We start from the raw sequence: 13,328 nt of genomic DNA on the forward strand, positions 1-13,328 counted from the left end.
AGAATCTTCCTAAGTCAATGGATGTAGTTTTTCCTTCTTCCTTTATTTAGTATATAAAGCACTAGGAAATATAGTTGTTCAGTGCTCCAGAATCTCTTCTTCTATTTGTGTGTTGTTTAGAAAATGCTTCCATATTTGGTCTTTTTCTGTAAAATCTGTAAGAGTAATCATTACATGCTATTTAAGATTAAATTTGTTTAAACAGTCATCACACTCCCTCCATTCCCAGAAAAAAACCCAATCAAATAATTTTTAAATCCTTTTTAATAAATTAATATTCATTCATCAATATTTTCATAAAGCATCTCTTCATCATTCCATTTTACTTTTCTTTTTTTCCACTGCAGAAGAATACCAAAAATACATAGTTGTGCCTTAAGCAAAAAGGACTGGGTTTTAGTTTATCTTTACAATGGGATGAAATCAACTTGGAGTTAAACCACCATTATATTTCTACTGTTTATTGACCCTTTTGGCTATAACAGAAAATAGTTCCAGTTTTCTTTTCTTTTTTTATGCCTTTTACAAACAAATTATGTGTAAATGTTATTTATAGTAGTGTTGAGTTACAAAGGAGTTAATTAGCTATGAAATACAATACTCTGGTGTGTTTTAATTGAAATTACCGTTTTTAGTAAGCAAACTATGGTTAAAATAATACACTGCAGCTAGTGCACAGGGTCAAGAGCCAGAAAATGGGAGGTCAAGGCAAACACTGTTCTTATCATGTGGTTGTACGTGTGTGTTTTTGTGTGTAAGAAGTCGTGCTGGGACTGTAGGAACGGAATTGGCAAAAAAGGCACAAAAAATGTGTGTGTAAGATGAAGTGCTAACCTTAAGTGAGATTTTTTCCTGGCTTTTTTCAAGTCAAACCAAGACTTGGATCTGTTCAAGGTTAAAGCTGTTTGTGACTAAACCAATGAATGTGAAATCTTTTGAAAAAGCTGAAAAAAAGCCTACTTTTTGCAAGGACAGGCAAGATGGGGAGTACAGTTCCCTGAAGGGGGCTGCAGTAATGTGCTGCCCTCCAGTAGTGCACAGGGTAAGAGAGGGACAGAGTCCTCAGAGACTCAGCCCTCTTGCACATGCAGGGCCCCGAAAAATCCACACTGCCTCTTTGCTCTGTACAGAGAGTAATTTTCTGCCTTCTTGGAAATTCTGGTTGAAGCCACTGAAGAACTGATTTCAGTGGGATTTGGAATACACATTTCTATCACAACTAAAAAGTCACTTCTTATTGAAGGTTTCTGCCTGGCCATGTGATTTCTAGGAGGTGAGGCTTGAAGAAAAGGAAGTGCTGTGGTCATGAGGGGCAGAACCATTCTCAAATCCGATTTCTCAGGGTGGTTCTTATAGGACACTTACAGGAAGACTTGCTTGGGGATAACTTCAGTAGGGAAATTTTTCTAAAGCAAAGCCTACCATTAATAATTTTTATTAAAATCATATAGTTTTATTTAAACATATTTTGCTATTAAGATAAATACTTAGGAGAGGTTTTCAACAATTCTATCTAATATGTATTTTGGAAGGGGTTTAATTGTTAGTTACCTTGATTAAAAAGGTGAGAATGTGCTCTATAATCCCTTCACAGTTTGGAGAGATGTTTGAGCACTCACAATACATTGCGTTTTACCAATGGGACTTAATACTGAGGAGCTTTAAAACACCAAGGTTTTCTGCTCCAGGTATACAGGTTCCTTTGAGGCTCTTCATGCTGTGTAGTTGTCTGCAGATACAGTGCTTAAAAACTGCAGCTTCAGCCACTTTGCACTATTGCCGAGGATGCAGCGGGACTGTGGCACCGATCCTGCCCACGGCAGCAGCCGGGGCTCCCATGAACATTCCCGGCTGGGGATTGCACTGCAGCCACGCTGCAAGGCAACTGGCCCAGCCCACCATGCTCAAGGAGCAGCCTTGAGGATGGAACTGAAACATCTTTGCACACCAGGCTCATTGACACTGGAATTTCAGTCCAGAGCAGTTTCACAGTTCAGCTGCAAATAGGGGTGGGAACAGTAATGGGCCATACATGGCAGCAACCCAAATATCGGTGCTCTACTCACAGGTAAATCAATTCCTAGCGAGAACAGGGGGTGGTCGCTACAGAGCCAGGGCGGCCTTTTCAGCTTCATTCATATTTGATGGTTTTGCTAAATGCATATCCACACATATTTTTGCCCATAGAAGTCTCCAGCTAGCATTCAAAGCTCTCTGTCAAAAAATCCCATTGATGTCCACAGGTATTTCGCATGCAGAGAAGTGTCAGGGCTAAGCCTGAATTCTATTTTTTTAGATCTATTTATGCTACTGTATTTGTTGTTATTTGAGAATGTACATGATAGAAACACTGCGTACAAAAAATATATCTTCTTTTCTTTAGAAAGATTTAGTTCTGCTAAATAAGAAATTAGGTTTACAGATCTGAAATTGGCATACCTCAATGACTACAATTTACTAGACTGAAAAAAGTTGGAATCCCAGTGAGGGAGTGAACTGGGATCAAAACTAAAGTGGTCACATTTTCATGAAGGGTATGTTAGAATACAGTTAATGCTGAAACAAAACATACTCTTGTGATCTGTGAATGCAGCACACTACCTTGGTAAGTGTAGGCATATACTTTCAGTATATAAATCAAATATGAAAATGCTCCGTTACTGAATCAAAGTATCAGAAGTGCTCTATTTGCTCAGCTCTAGAAAATAAAAAGTTATAACATCACAGCAACAAAAATATGACATAACATGCGGTCACGATAGCAAGCACAGGAAAGAAAAATATTGAGAAAATATACTTATATGCATATTATGCAAATATATTTTACATTAACATACAATGTTATAAGAATGTTAAATAATATGAATGCATGTTTAAAAAAGGCTACAGCTAGGTGATTTCATGTTGAAGTAACAAATAACCTGAGACATCTTCTATGCTTTCACTGGAATAACAATCTTTAAATCTACAGCAGATGTAGAGCACATTGACAGTAGTTGAATTCTCAGCTAAATTATACTAGAAATGTGCTGTTCTTTTTCAAAATGACATGGCAGCTGGAATCAGTCCAAGGGAAGGAAAATGTGCTGTACATTTACAGTACTTACAAAAGATTCATGTCACTGTTGATGGACATTAAAATGCTTGTTTGAAATATCATAAACCTGTATATGTCTCCAAAGACCTACAACACTCCCATGATCAGTTTGCTTACTGCAGAAGAGAAAGCAAGAGATCATTAAAAACTATGTCCATCCTGGACTGGGAAAATATGTATTATGACATATATAAACCCAAAAAAATTTAGCAAAGAAAAATACATTTGGCTTGATGAAATGGTAGTTGATGGATTTGCAATATAAATAACTTATTTTAAACTTACCAGTGTAACTTTACTGCTTTATGATTAGTGTGTACGGCAGCATTTACAAAGGATGTTACTAAATACTGACTTTATACATGATTACAGCTGTTCAAAAATTTCTATGACAATCAAAATTTTGTATTGATAATATACAACACTTACTTTCTCAAGGCTTGCTTCTTTGATGACACCTGCCTTTCAATTAAAAAAATTCCTGTGAAGTGCATTCTATGTTAAAGTGTCCATAACCTCAGAGTGAATGTGTTCATGTGTGTGTGCATACATATTTTTGCTTTGCAGTATGTGCTTTAAAGTACACACAGTTCTTTGCTACATGTATTCACACATACATGAGTATGGTCTACATAGTAAAAGTTCATATATATATTTTTTTATATATAAATATATATATATATAAATATATATATAAACTCTGCAGGCAAGTAGTACTTCACTTGTTATAGTTGAAGTCCTTTAAAAAAACTAAGTCACTCAGTTAACATAGTATAGCCAGTAAATTAAATTGAAAAGAGAAAATGTGAATGGAAACACCATTCTTGACCATCTGTCGATGGCATTCACATCTGTTAGATCGGGGATTTTTATTTTCAGTTGCGAAGACCTTCTTCGTAAATGGCCCCTCTTGCTATGGGAGCCTGTTCTTTCTGAGGAACGCCTTCCAAGGCTTTCACGATGTGAGCTTTGCTTTCTGTACTGGATTCCTGAGTTGTCAAAGGATATAGTTGAATTTCGGGCTTCTGTAACGCTGGTGGTGACCTCGTTGCTTGCCACCTCATTGTGAATTTCAAGCGATGTTAGCAGAATGTTTCCATGGGTGTCCACCTGGGGAGAAAAAACAGAAACATAAATTCTTTCAAAAGACTTGACATCGATGAGCAGAATGTGGGTGTATGTAAATCACCAAACCCATACATATCTAGAAAAACAATGTAATTAGTTTTAAGCATGTGATAATCTTAAAAAAGAAATGGCACTATTCAGCTGCCTAAAATGAGGCAAGTACTTCAATACTTTTACATCATACTTTGTTATCATCATACTACCAAACATCCAGTACACAACGATACTAGGCAAACTCCACCATTTTCTTCTCCCTCTGAACCAGCCACATTTTAGAGGATGGTGTAGTTCAGTGAAACCTCTGCATTGCTGGCAATGGAGCAAGAGAGTAAGGGATGGATCCTCTCTCTGCTACAGTAGGAAATTAAATTTAACTGGCTATATTTTTATTTTCCTAACTGTGATCTAAAATAAGAATTTAAAAAGTGCCTGTGAAGTTTGCTAAAATCACAAGAACAGTTCTTATGTGCTGAACTCTGTATTTTACAATCACAAAGCTTAATTACAACTTATCTTCTGAAGTTTTCTTTCCAAAGTCATTTGCATGGTTTTCCAATCATGCCAATTTTCAGCTGCAGGTATTTTCTGTATGAGTGATTGATCTTAAAAACTAATGAAGTTAAGGCATAGAAAAAAAGTGGGTGAATTGAGGAAATAGGAGGGACTCTTCCCTTTCACCACCCTATTCCAGAGGCAGTGACCAGTGTTTAGCACAAAGTATATTTATCATGCTAGCAAAGTCAAAGTCTTATTAAGAGAAACTTGACAGAGATTTCTGTGTAGATATTTTGCTTTAGTGTTAATAATACTTTGCTTAATTTAATAGCAACTACAACTAGAGCAAGGTCAATGTTTGTGTTAGCAGTAACCCATACACAGTCAAGGACTAGGCATCACCCTGATAGACAAAAAAACAGGTCCCTGGCCAGCCATATCACAGAGAGCTCCATATAAAAATCATAAAAACCCCATATATATTTCCAAGTACAGAGCAGTGTAATGCCATTTTCAGTAATAAAGAAAAAAGTCCTGATCATCTAGAGACTTAAAATCTGACCCAGACTCTCCAGTCCTCCTGAGTGGCAAAAGAAGAGCAGCACAGAATTGTGTATGGCTCCATCAGTCCAGAGACCTTAGGGGTTCCCATGAGTGGCACTGAGGAGAAGTTCCAAGGAATGGTGTCTGAATCAGTATTTGATACTTTTATTGGTGGGGCATCACAACCCCCATGCCCCAGGCCCTACATGCTGAAAGATATGCAGTCAATGTAGGTAATGCAGGGATCAGCTCCAAATTTTCTGCCAGTTTTGGGGCAAGGAAAATGATGGCTGAAGGTAAAAAAAATGCCACGTGCTGGGTATTTTCAGACAGTTAGCACATGTGTGACTCTGTTCAAGAGAATTTAGTTCTCTGTGTCAGAAATAGGTAGTGAATCATGGAATACATGATAATTTCCAGTTTTACATATGCAATTTATTCATCCATAATTCATCACACAATTAATACATTTTTCTAACCTGCCACATGATCTAGCTGTGTGAATTGTGTAGCAGTTGAACATCTCATTCTAGAAGCATCATTTTAAAAGTGATTGTAAAAACAGGCTACTGTCACACCCTTCTGAAGTTTGCACAATCATCTGATACCACGTCCTTTGCAAGCTGTGTGATGGATTAAAAGTATGCACAGCTATGTATCCGTCCATATGCATTTAACTTTTTTCATTCTTATTGAAATGTTGTGAAATGGGTATTTCTTTCATCAATTATTGATGCTTCAGCTTATCTCTTCTCAGGGAAAACAATTATGATAGTGTATCAGTAATGCTTTGCCAAGGTGCTTGCAAATGGAAATGGAAAAAAAAAGAACATAAAATGCTATGAATGGTATACAGCCAAGTAGGAGAAGAATTCTAAAGTATCTAACAAATCCTTCTGCTGTAGGTAATGGCATATTATGCTGATGAGTGCCTATAAATAAAAATAAACAACATGAACAAAAATAATGGAATGGAGAAGCCTCAGTGGTGATTAAGAAGAATTTATTTTCTCCATTGGAGAAACCCTTTGGGTACAAAAGTAAGATCTCAAGGCTTGTAGAAAGGAGTTTATGCTGTTGAGCAATCTCTGTAACCAGGGAATAAACACAAGTGTAAAATACAGTCATGGATATCACTACTTATGGTGGTCTCTGAAAAAACTGATTCAGTTTCTTCTGTTCTCTTTTTTTTTTTCCCTAAGAGTCCAAATTAGGATCAGGATTTTTTTTGTGCAATGTGTAAAATATCACAACAACCTGTTTTTTCCTTGTGTAGCTTAAAACTAAATCTCTCATCCAGACCCCCATGGCATCAAATGTTATCTTTCCCATCTCCTCCTAGGCTTTGAGAAACATCCTTCAGCTTACTAAAAGTGTCGTAGCAGAGACATTTTGGTGGGCTTCACGCCTAGAGCACTGCCATCCCCTTGCAGGTCTCTATTCCTTTTCCTCCCACCACCACAAATGTCAACTTTTCTTTCCCTCAGGACTTCCTGATCTCTCCTGATTCTTACTGCCACCTACAGAGACACAGACATCAGCCCATCCTGGGTACTTTGTGCTTCTACACTGAACCTTGACTGTTGTGAGCTGTCAGTTGAAAGCCTGTATTATGGAGGGTACACCTGTGCATTCAGGCTTCTCCTGATAGAGGAATTAATTTTATTCCTATTATTACCTTGCATGGCATAGCCTTCTTCACCTTATCTGCCCACTTCACGTGCCACCTTAACAGCTTCTGCCTTTGATGTGACAACTTTTCATGGTTTGTCACTGCATCAAACCAGAAAGGCAGTCAAGGAAGTTGCAACTTTTGTGTAAATTCTTTGTCCGAAGATACCAGTATGTCCTATGAAGCTGCATGACAGTATACATTTTTCTCAAAATGTCAAATGAAACATATTTGGAAATATACTTTAGAAATTCATCTCTTTGCTAATGGATCAACAGGCTTGCATGTCAAATATGAGGAAGGAGCAGATGGAGAGAAGGGGTCTACAGAAGCTAAATCAGCCTCTTGTCCACAGATATTCTTGAGATTTATTCTCTCAAATTGATGCCTTCAGAGGTTTTGAATAAACCACCTAAGCTGTTGACAACATTAGAGCACTATATGCTAATACTTTGTGACAATCTTAAGGTGATGTCTTAAATATGAATACTTAATGCATGCAGCATGTTAAAAAGTATTTGCACATAAACATGACTTTGGAATCATTTAAGCAATGATTTAAATTACTTTGACAAAGGTACACAAGCTCTCTCAATGAATAAAGAAGCAAACCAATAATGGCAAGGTAACCTGTGCAAGACACCTCATGCTTGCCTGAATATACAGGGAAGGCAGAATCCTTCATGAGTGAACACGAGTGTTGCTCAGTGGCTCCAGGGAAAATGTTACCCCAGGTATAGATTAAGAAAAGTACCTGACTGGATTACAGGCAGTCATGGCTACGTATGACAAACAAAGCCAATGTCTTTGATAAAATTTAGTTTTACTCTGTATGAGCCTTAGAATACAATTCATCACCTGGCTCAAAAATGTCACTCTGTGCACTGGAAATTCTCCCCAAAATGCTAATAGCAGGCTTTTCTCTCAAATGCTGTTATAAATCATAGAGGACACTGTGGATTTGGCCAATTTCCCCTCAATTCTTACCATCCTTCTTTAACAAAAGTATTTCCCTTTTTTTCATTTCTGCCAACCCTGTGCTTCCATTCTTTTTGCAGCCTTCTTTCTCCACACTTTGGCTCCACTGAAGCTATTCCTTCCCACTTCTCCACTATGGTCTTTCCAGAACCAAACATGTTTGGTTCTCACATCTTCTGCCCAACACAAGCAAGGGTTGGTTGTTTCCTTGGAGTATTTCCCAGTAAACTCATCAAAACAGATGAAAACAGCTGAGTACCAAATCATTAATTAATTCTCTGCTGAATCAGCATGGATACAAATATGCAAGACCAGTGCTCTTATTTCAGAATAAATTTTTATCAAACTCCATCCCTCCCACCTCTGAGTAATTACAGCACCTGCACCAGAGTGAAGTGACTGAATCTCACATAAGTGCATTTTGAGAAGCAGATTCACCTTTGAAAGTTCACCATTTCTGAACTATACATATTACAGTACAAGGGAACAATTCAAATACTCCAGCAGCCTAATGTCATTACCCATAAATGACTGTGACTCACCTAACTGAAGCCAGAAAGAGGAAGATTAAGACAACGTTCACAAAGAACCTGCTCCTTGCTCTTGGAGGAACACCATGTCACCAGTGGACTCAACTTGGATTATATGTTTCAGGTCCAAAACTTCAGTGCCCTGTTATATCTGGGAAATCTGAAATCTACTTAATTCTGCCGAGGATCCAGGCTCATTTAGATGTTTGCTATTTTGATTTAAAAAACAAAATGCAACAGCTGCTATTAAATACCTTTCTCCAATATTTTTTTAAAAACTTCAACTTTAAAGCTACTTTAAAAGCACTTTACTAGGGCCAGAAAACTACCATAAGCCTTGATTTATTATTAGGTAGAGTCTGAATTTTTTCAAGTTCATTTAGTTCTCTGTTTAATATTCCATCAATTTTAAAGAGTATGTTACAATGAAATCTCTTTCTCCTCATAATTCTTTCAGAGGAAGCATTTTGCTCAAAAATAGGAAGCATTTTGTTCAAACCCCATAGGTATGTTTACTTGTTCATCAATTCCAAATTTTCAAATACCACGTAAACACTTCCCATCATGTGTAGCAATATAAATGCAAATAGGGGGTTTAAATAACATAATGAAAAGCTCTGTCTCTGTAGTTAGTCTTGCATTATTTTACATCAAAATTAGTATTTAAGTACATACAGAATCACAGAATATTCTGAGTTGGAAGGGACCCTCAAGGATCATCTGGTCTGACTCCTTACCCTGCACACCACCATCCCCAAGAGTCACACCATGTGCCTGAGTGTTGTCCAAACATTCCTTGAACTCTGTCAGGCTGGCATTGTAACCACTTCCCTGGGGAGCTGTTCCAGTGCCCAACCACACTCTGGGAAGAGAACTTTCTTCTAATATCCAGCCTGAACCTCTTCTGACACAACTTCAGGCCGTTCCCTTGAGTCCTGTCACTGGTCACCAGAGAGATCAGTGTCTGCCTCTTTCACCTTCTTTATTTATGCATAAATAGCTTTCCAAGATGTAGAAAAATATGCAATCAGGCCTTAAGTTTAATCTGTGCTTAAAGTACTAAGTGCTGAGTACATTGACCACATTATAACTTGGATATTTAAAAATAACTTAAAACTGCAGGCAAAACAAAAATTATAGTGTTGAGTGTTCTCCCTGAGTCCAAAAGTTGATACTTCTCTCACTGCCATTTAAATATATTTATATTAATTAATAAGCATCAAAAAATGGAAGAGGTTATTACGTTACTACGCCTAGTAGATGAGCCCAGGATAACCAGCAGAACTGAGAAGATAGAAAGACCTTGCAAAACAGGGAAAGTATAAAGAAGCAAACTAATTAGGAGCTTCCATATTATTTTCACTGTCTATTAAGTAATAATGAAGTTTTACAATTAACCTTGATATATTTCAATGGAGGAAGAAAAGAAAACAAATGCATAGTCCTCCTTTACCCTCTATTTCACATTGTCTGTATTATTACAACCTCTGAGATTCATATATGTCCCATGAATTGTACATACAATCCTTCTTACCATCTCAGGATTTGCACGATTCATACTTGTGCAAAGTGGCTGCAAAACAAAACTAGCACGTGCATGTGTCTCAGTGCACAATGAATGTCCCCACCATGAGCTACAGGATGAGTGTTCTTCCCACAAGAACTGTGCTTATCCCCCTTGACAGATATATTTAAAAATTTGGTACCTACTCATCACAGTGGTGATATAAAAATCTCCCACTGTTAAAAAAAGCACTGAAAAAAGTACCCAGGAAAGATGAAGATACACAGGAGAATACTGCCAGTTTTGCTATTCTCGTACTTCCCAATTTAAACTGAGTGATAATTCTTCCACAGAAGTCAAGATATTAATTTTCACAATGAAATCCCACTTATGAGAAGGGTTGCTACAATTAACACAACTGCTAAGTAGATGTAAGTGGCCTGAGCCTCTATTCTCAGCAATGCCTGGTGGGAAGCTGCTGCCTTGGCCAACAGCGGGGGTTGGAGCCAGGAATCTCCAGAGCTAAAAATACATGCAGACACTGCCTGATGAGAAGGGCCTTTTTACAAAGGGTTATTGCATTATTCTTGTTTCAGAGGAAGCTCTTCCCACGTCTGACTGCCATTGGGGGTTTGAAGCTTGAATGAGCTTGTGTGATAATTACCGTCCTGATTGGTACTCTGGGGCTGACCTTTTGGTCCCACCAAACTAAAAACATAAATTGCCACAGTTTGAACCAAAAAGCAATGTTTTCAGCAGGGGACTTAAACATATATCACATAAACTGTGTGGATTGGCCCAGAGGGAGCAATGTCCAAAACACACGCTCACCATCTGATTATACAAGTAGCCTCTACCACAAGAGTGAACAAGTGACAACAGGATTGCCTTAAAGCTCTCTCATGCTGATGTAGCCATAAATTAGGCTTTATCTGAGCCCTATTTAAAAATTAACAACTTATGTAGCAAAACTGCAAGCTTTGAGAGCTACAAATGAAGCCTCAGTCTGCCAACACAAACAGGATAAATGGAATTGATTCATAACAATAGCAATTAATTTTCAAAGGAAACATTTTTAGAGACCACCTATTATTTTCTGACAGTTTTTCTACAATCAGAGGACTTTAATTTAAGCATCAATACCATATCAGAAGTAATATTTCATGAAAAATAAATATAAATTTCTTCCTTGATCCTAGAGCTTTCCCTCATATACGACGCAGAGCACCAAGGCTTTCAAAAGAGAGTTTTCAATCCCAAATGAGTATGTGTATGAAAATTGGTTATACATAAAAAAAACCCCCAGCATCCTGTGTTTGTCTCAGTAACTATGGTTTACTGTGATAGGCTGGAACAATTCAGTGAGGAATACTATTTACAGTGCATTATCTGAAATAAAATGTGATGCAAAAGCAGTCAAAAGAAGAGACAGCTATGTGTGAAATTTCCTCTGTAGTCAGCCGCTGATCCACAGATGAGTCACTCAGAAAGGATCACTCAGGTTTCATCTCATCACCAGCTCTGAATCTTCTGAAACCTTTTCCAGAGATTGAATTTAGTCAGACATGCTTCAGCCATCATGCCACCTTCAGCAGTGCTGCACAGCAGAATACAGTGCAGAGTTTCTCTCCCCACTGCTTTTCTTTGTCACCTCTGCAACGTGAGGACACTGGCTGTGCCAGTTCCATCTGCAAGAGCTCTTCTTTGCCTTACACCTGGAGCTGTTGTCTCGCTGGTTTCAACACATGGACAGAGCTGGACAGCAAGCCATAATGGGAGCACTGAAGCCAACAGACAGCTCAGCAGCAGCAGCTGGTGGAGCCCTCCTGAACACAGCAAGCCTTAGTGGTAGCATACCAGGAATAACTCAGAGAGAAGTACCTAAAGGCCTGGCACTGGAGAGGCACATCCAGAGCAGCAGCACCAAAATGGAGGTGGCTGTGCCAGTTTTGGCTTTTCAAACCCATAAATTCTGACAATGCAAGTGCTTTCATTATGAAAATGACTTACTGAGCATGAAGTTACTGCTTTGCAAAGCAATTATCAAATACAACACCAACACACCCACATCTGTGCATTTTGTAGTCTAGAACATTTTTTTTTTACTAAAAACCTCCCTTGCTCTACAGTCCAATAGGAAAAGCAGGAAAAGCCCTTTTGCTACTATAAGAGGTGTGTTTTTAACCAAGCCTGCTAGCTTGCACTCCAGATTTCAGTTCTCTGACGTCTAAAAAATAGACTACAATTGTAGTATCCATGCTGGTTCTACTGGTTTTCATGGGCTAATACACTTCTGAGTGGAAACAACATGCCATTTTCCCACTGCCTTCTTTTGTTCCCTTTGCCTGAGAGAAAGACACTGTCTCAGCAGCACAGCCAATCTTTGGAACCATAAAACAAAAGCTTGAACTCAGGGCCTGAGCACCAGGCAATGTATTGAGCTGCCCCTTCTCTGCTAGTGCTGCCTCCCAACACAAGGGATTTCCACCACACCACCAGCCCCTCCTCTGACTAGACCTGATACAGCACTAATTTGTTCTGTCACTACACCCATAAGTTACAGCATCTGATGTGGACAATAAATTGAATAATGTTTATTTTTTCATTTGGCTCAGTTCGGTTTTTTGATTTGTTTTGTTTTGTTTTCCTAGCGCCCTGAGCTAGTATTCTTAATCAGTGGCAGGGAGCTCATGCACATGGTTCATAAACAAGAAAATTCAATTACTAAAACAAAACAGCAACAGAGCGACCCAAAATAGTAGTCAGAAGTAAACTAATAACAACACCTTCCTCCAGTTTTATATTTGAACATTTTTCAATCTTCTTTCCAGCACAGCTTACATTTGACAGTCATGAAATAGTGGTGATAAAGTGGGCTGCCTGCTTTTGGCATTCTCCCTTTCTTTAAAAATGTCGCTCATCCCCAAAACACATAAGATTGGAAGTATTTTCCAGGATTAGAAACCTTCCCTTTCTGAATGGAATTACATTCCATGGAAGACAGAAGCCTCAGCAAAACCACAAAACTATTAATTTCATTGAACTTGCACAAAATAGTCTCCATATGTGTCTCTGAGCCTCCCTTACTTGTGCAGTAGTGGGGTACACTGTGTGAGCCTGTCCCAGATCATCCAGCACCAGAGTCCCAACTCTAAAGCAAGAAGCAAGTAACTGTTATTTCCATCAGATTCAATGATTTTCAAGAGCCACCAAAGGAGAGATTAGAAGTTAACCACCCTTTACATCCCTGAAGTGGTCAGAACCAAGGTTGCAGAGCTTTCAGGTACTGTCTTCCATAGAAAGTATGCTAAAAACTCTTGCAAGACTCCAGTCCTGCTGCATCCATGGATATCTGTATACCATGTTAAATGGTGGACATGA

The 13,328-nt window shown here is 38.3% G+C and overlaps 1 protein-coding gene across 2 annotated transcripts in view; it reads right to left on the reverse strand.

The window, feature by feature from the left end:
* Positions 1 to 246: 246 nt before the first annotated feature.
* GABRB3 (gamma-aminobutyric acid type A receptor subunit beta3) overlaps positions 247 to 13,328 on the reverse strand; it is a 125,483-nt gene continuing 112,401 nt past the window's right edge. Inside the window, exon 9 of one of the 2 annotated variants that reach the window (XM_064408151.1) lies at positions 247 to 4,207. In XM_064408151.1, the coding sequence (XP_064264221.1) occupies positions 3,857 to 4,207 (351 nt within the window). In that variant the 3' untranslated portion in view covers positions 247 to 3,856. The remainder of the gene's footprint in view (positions 4,208 to 13,328) is intronic. The other variant, XM_064408153.1, reaches the window with a different exon arrangement.

This window comes from Passer domesticus, chromosome 2 (assembly GCF_036417665.1).
Source record: "Passer domesticus isolate bPasDom1 chromosome 2, bPasDom1.hap1, whole genome shotgun sequence".
Classification (NCBI taxonomy): domain Eukaryota; kingdom Metazoa; phylum Chordata; class Aves; order Passeriformes; family Passeridae; genus Passer; species Passer domesticus.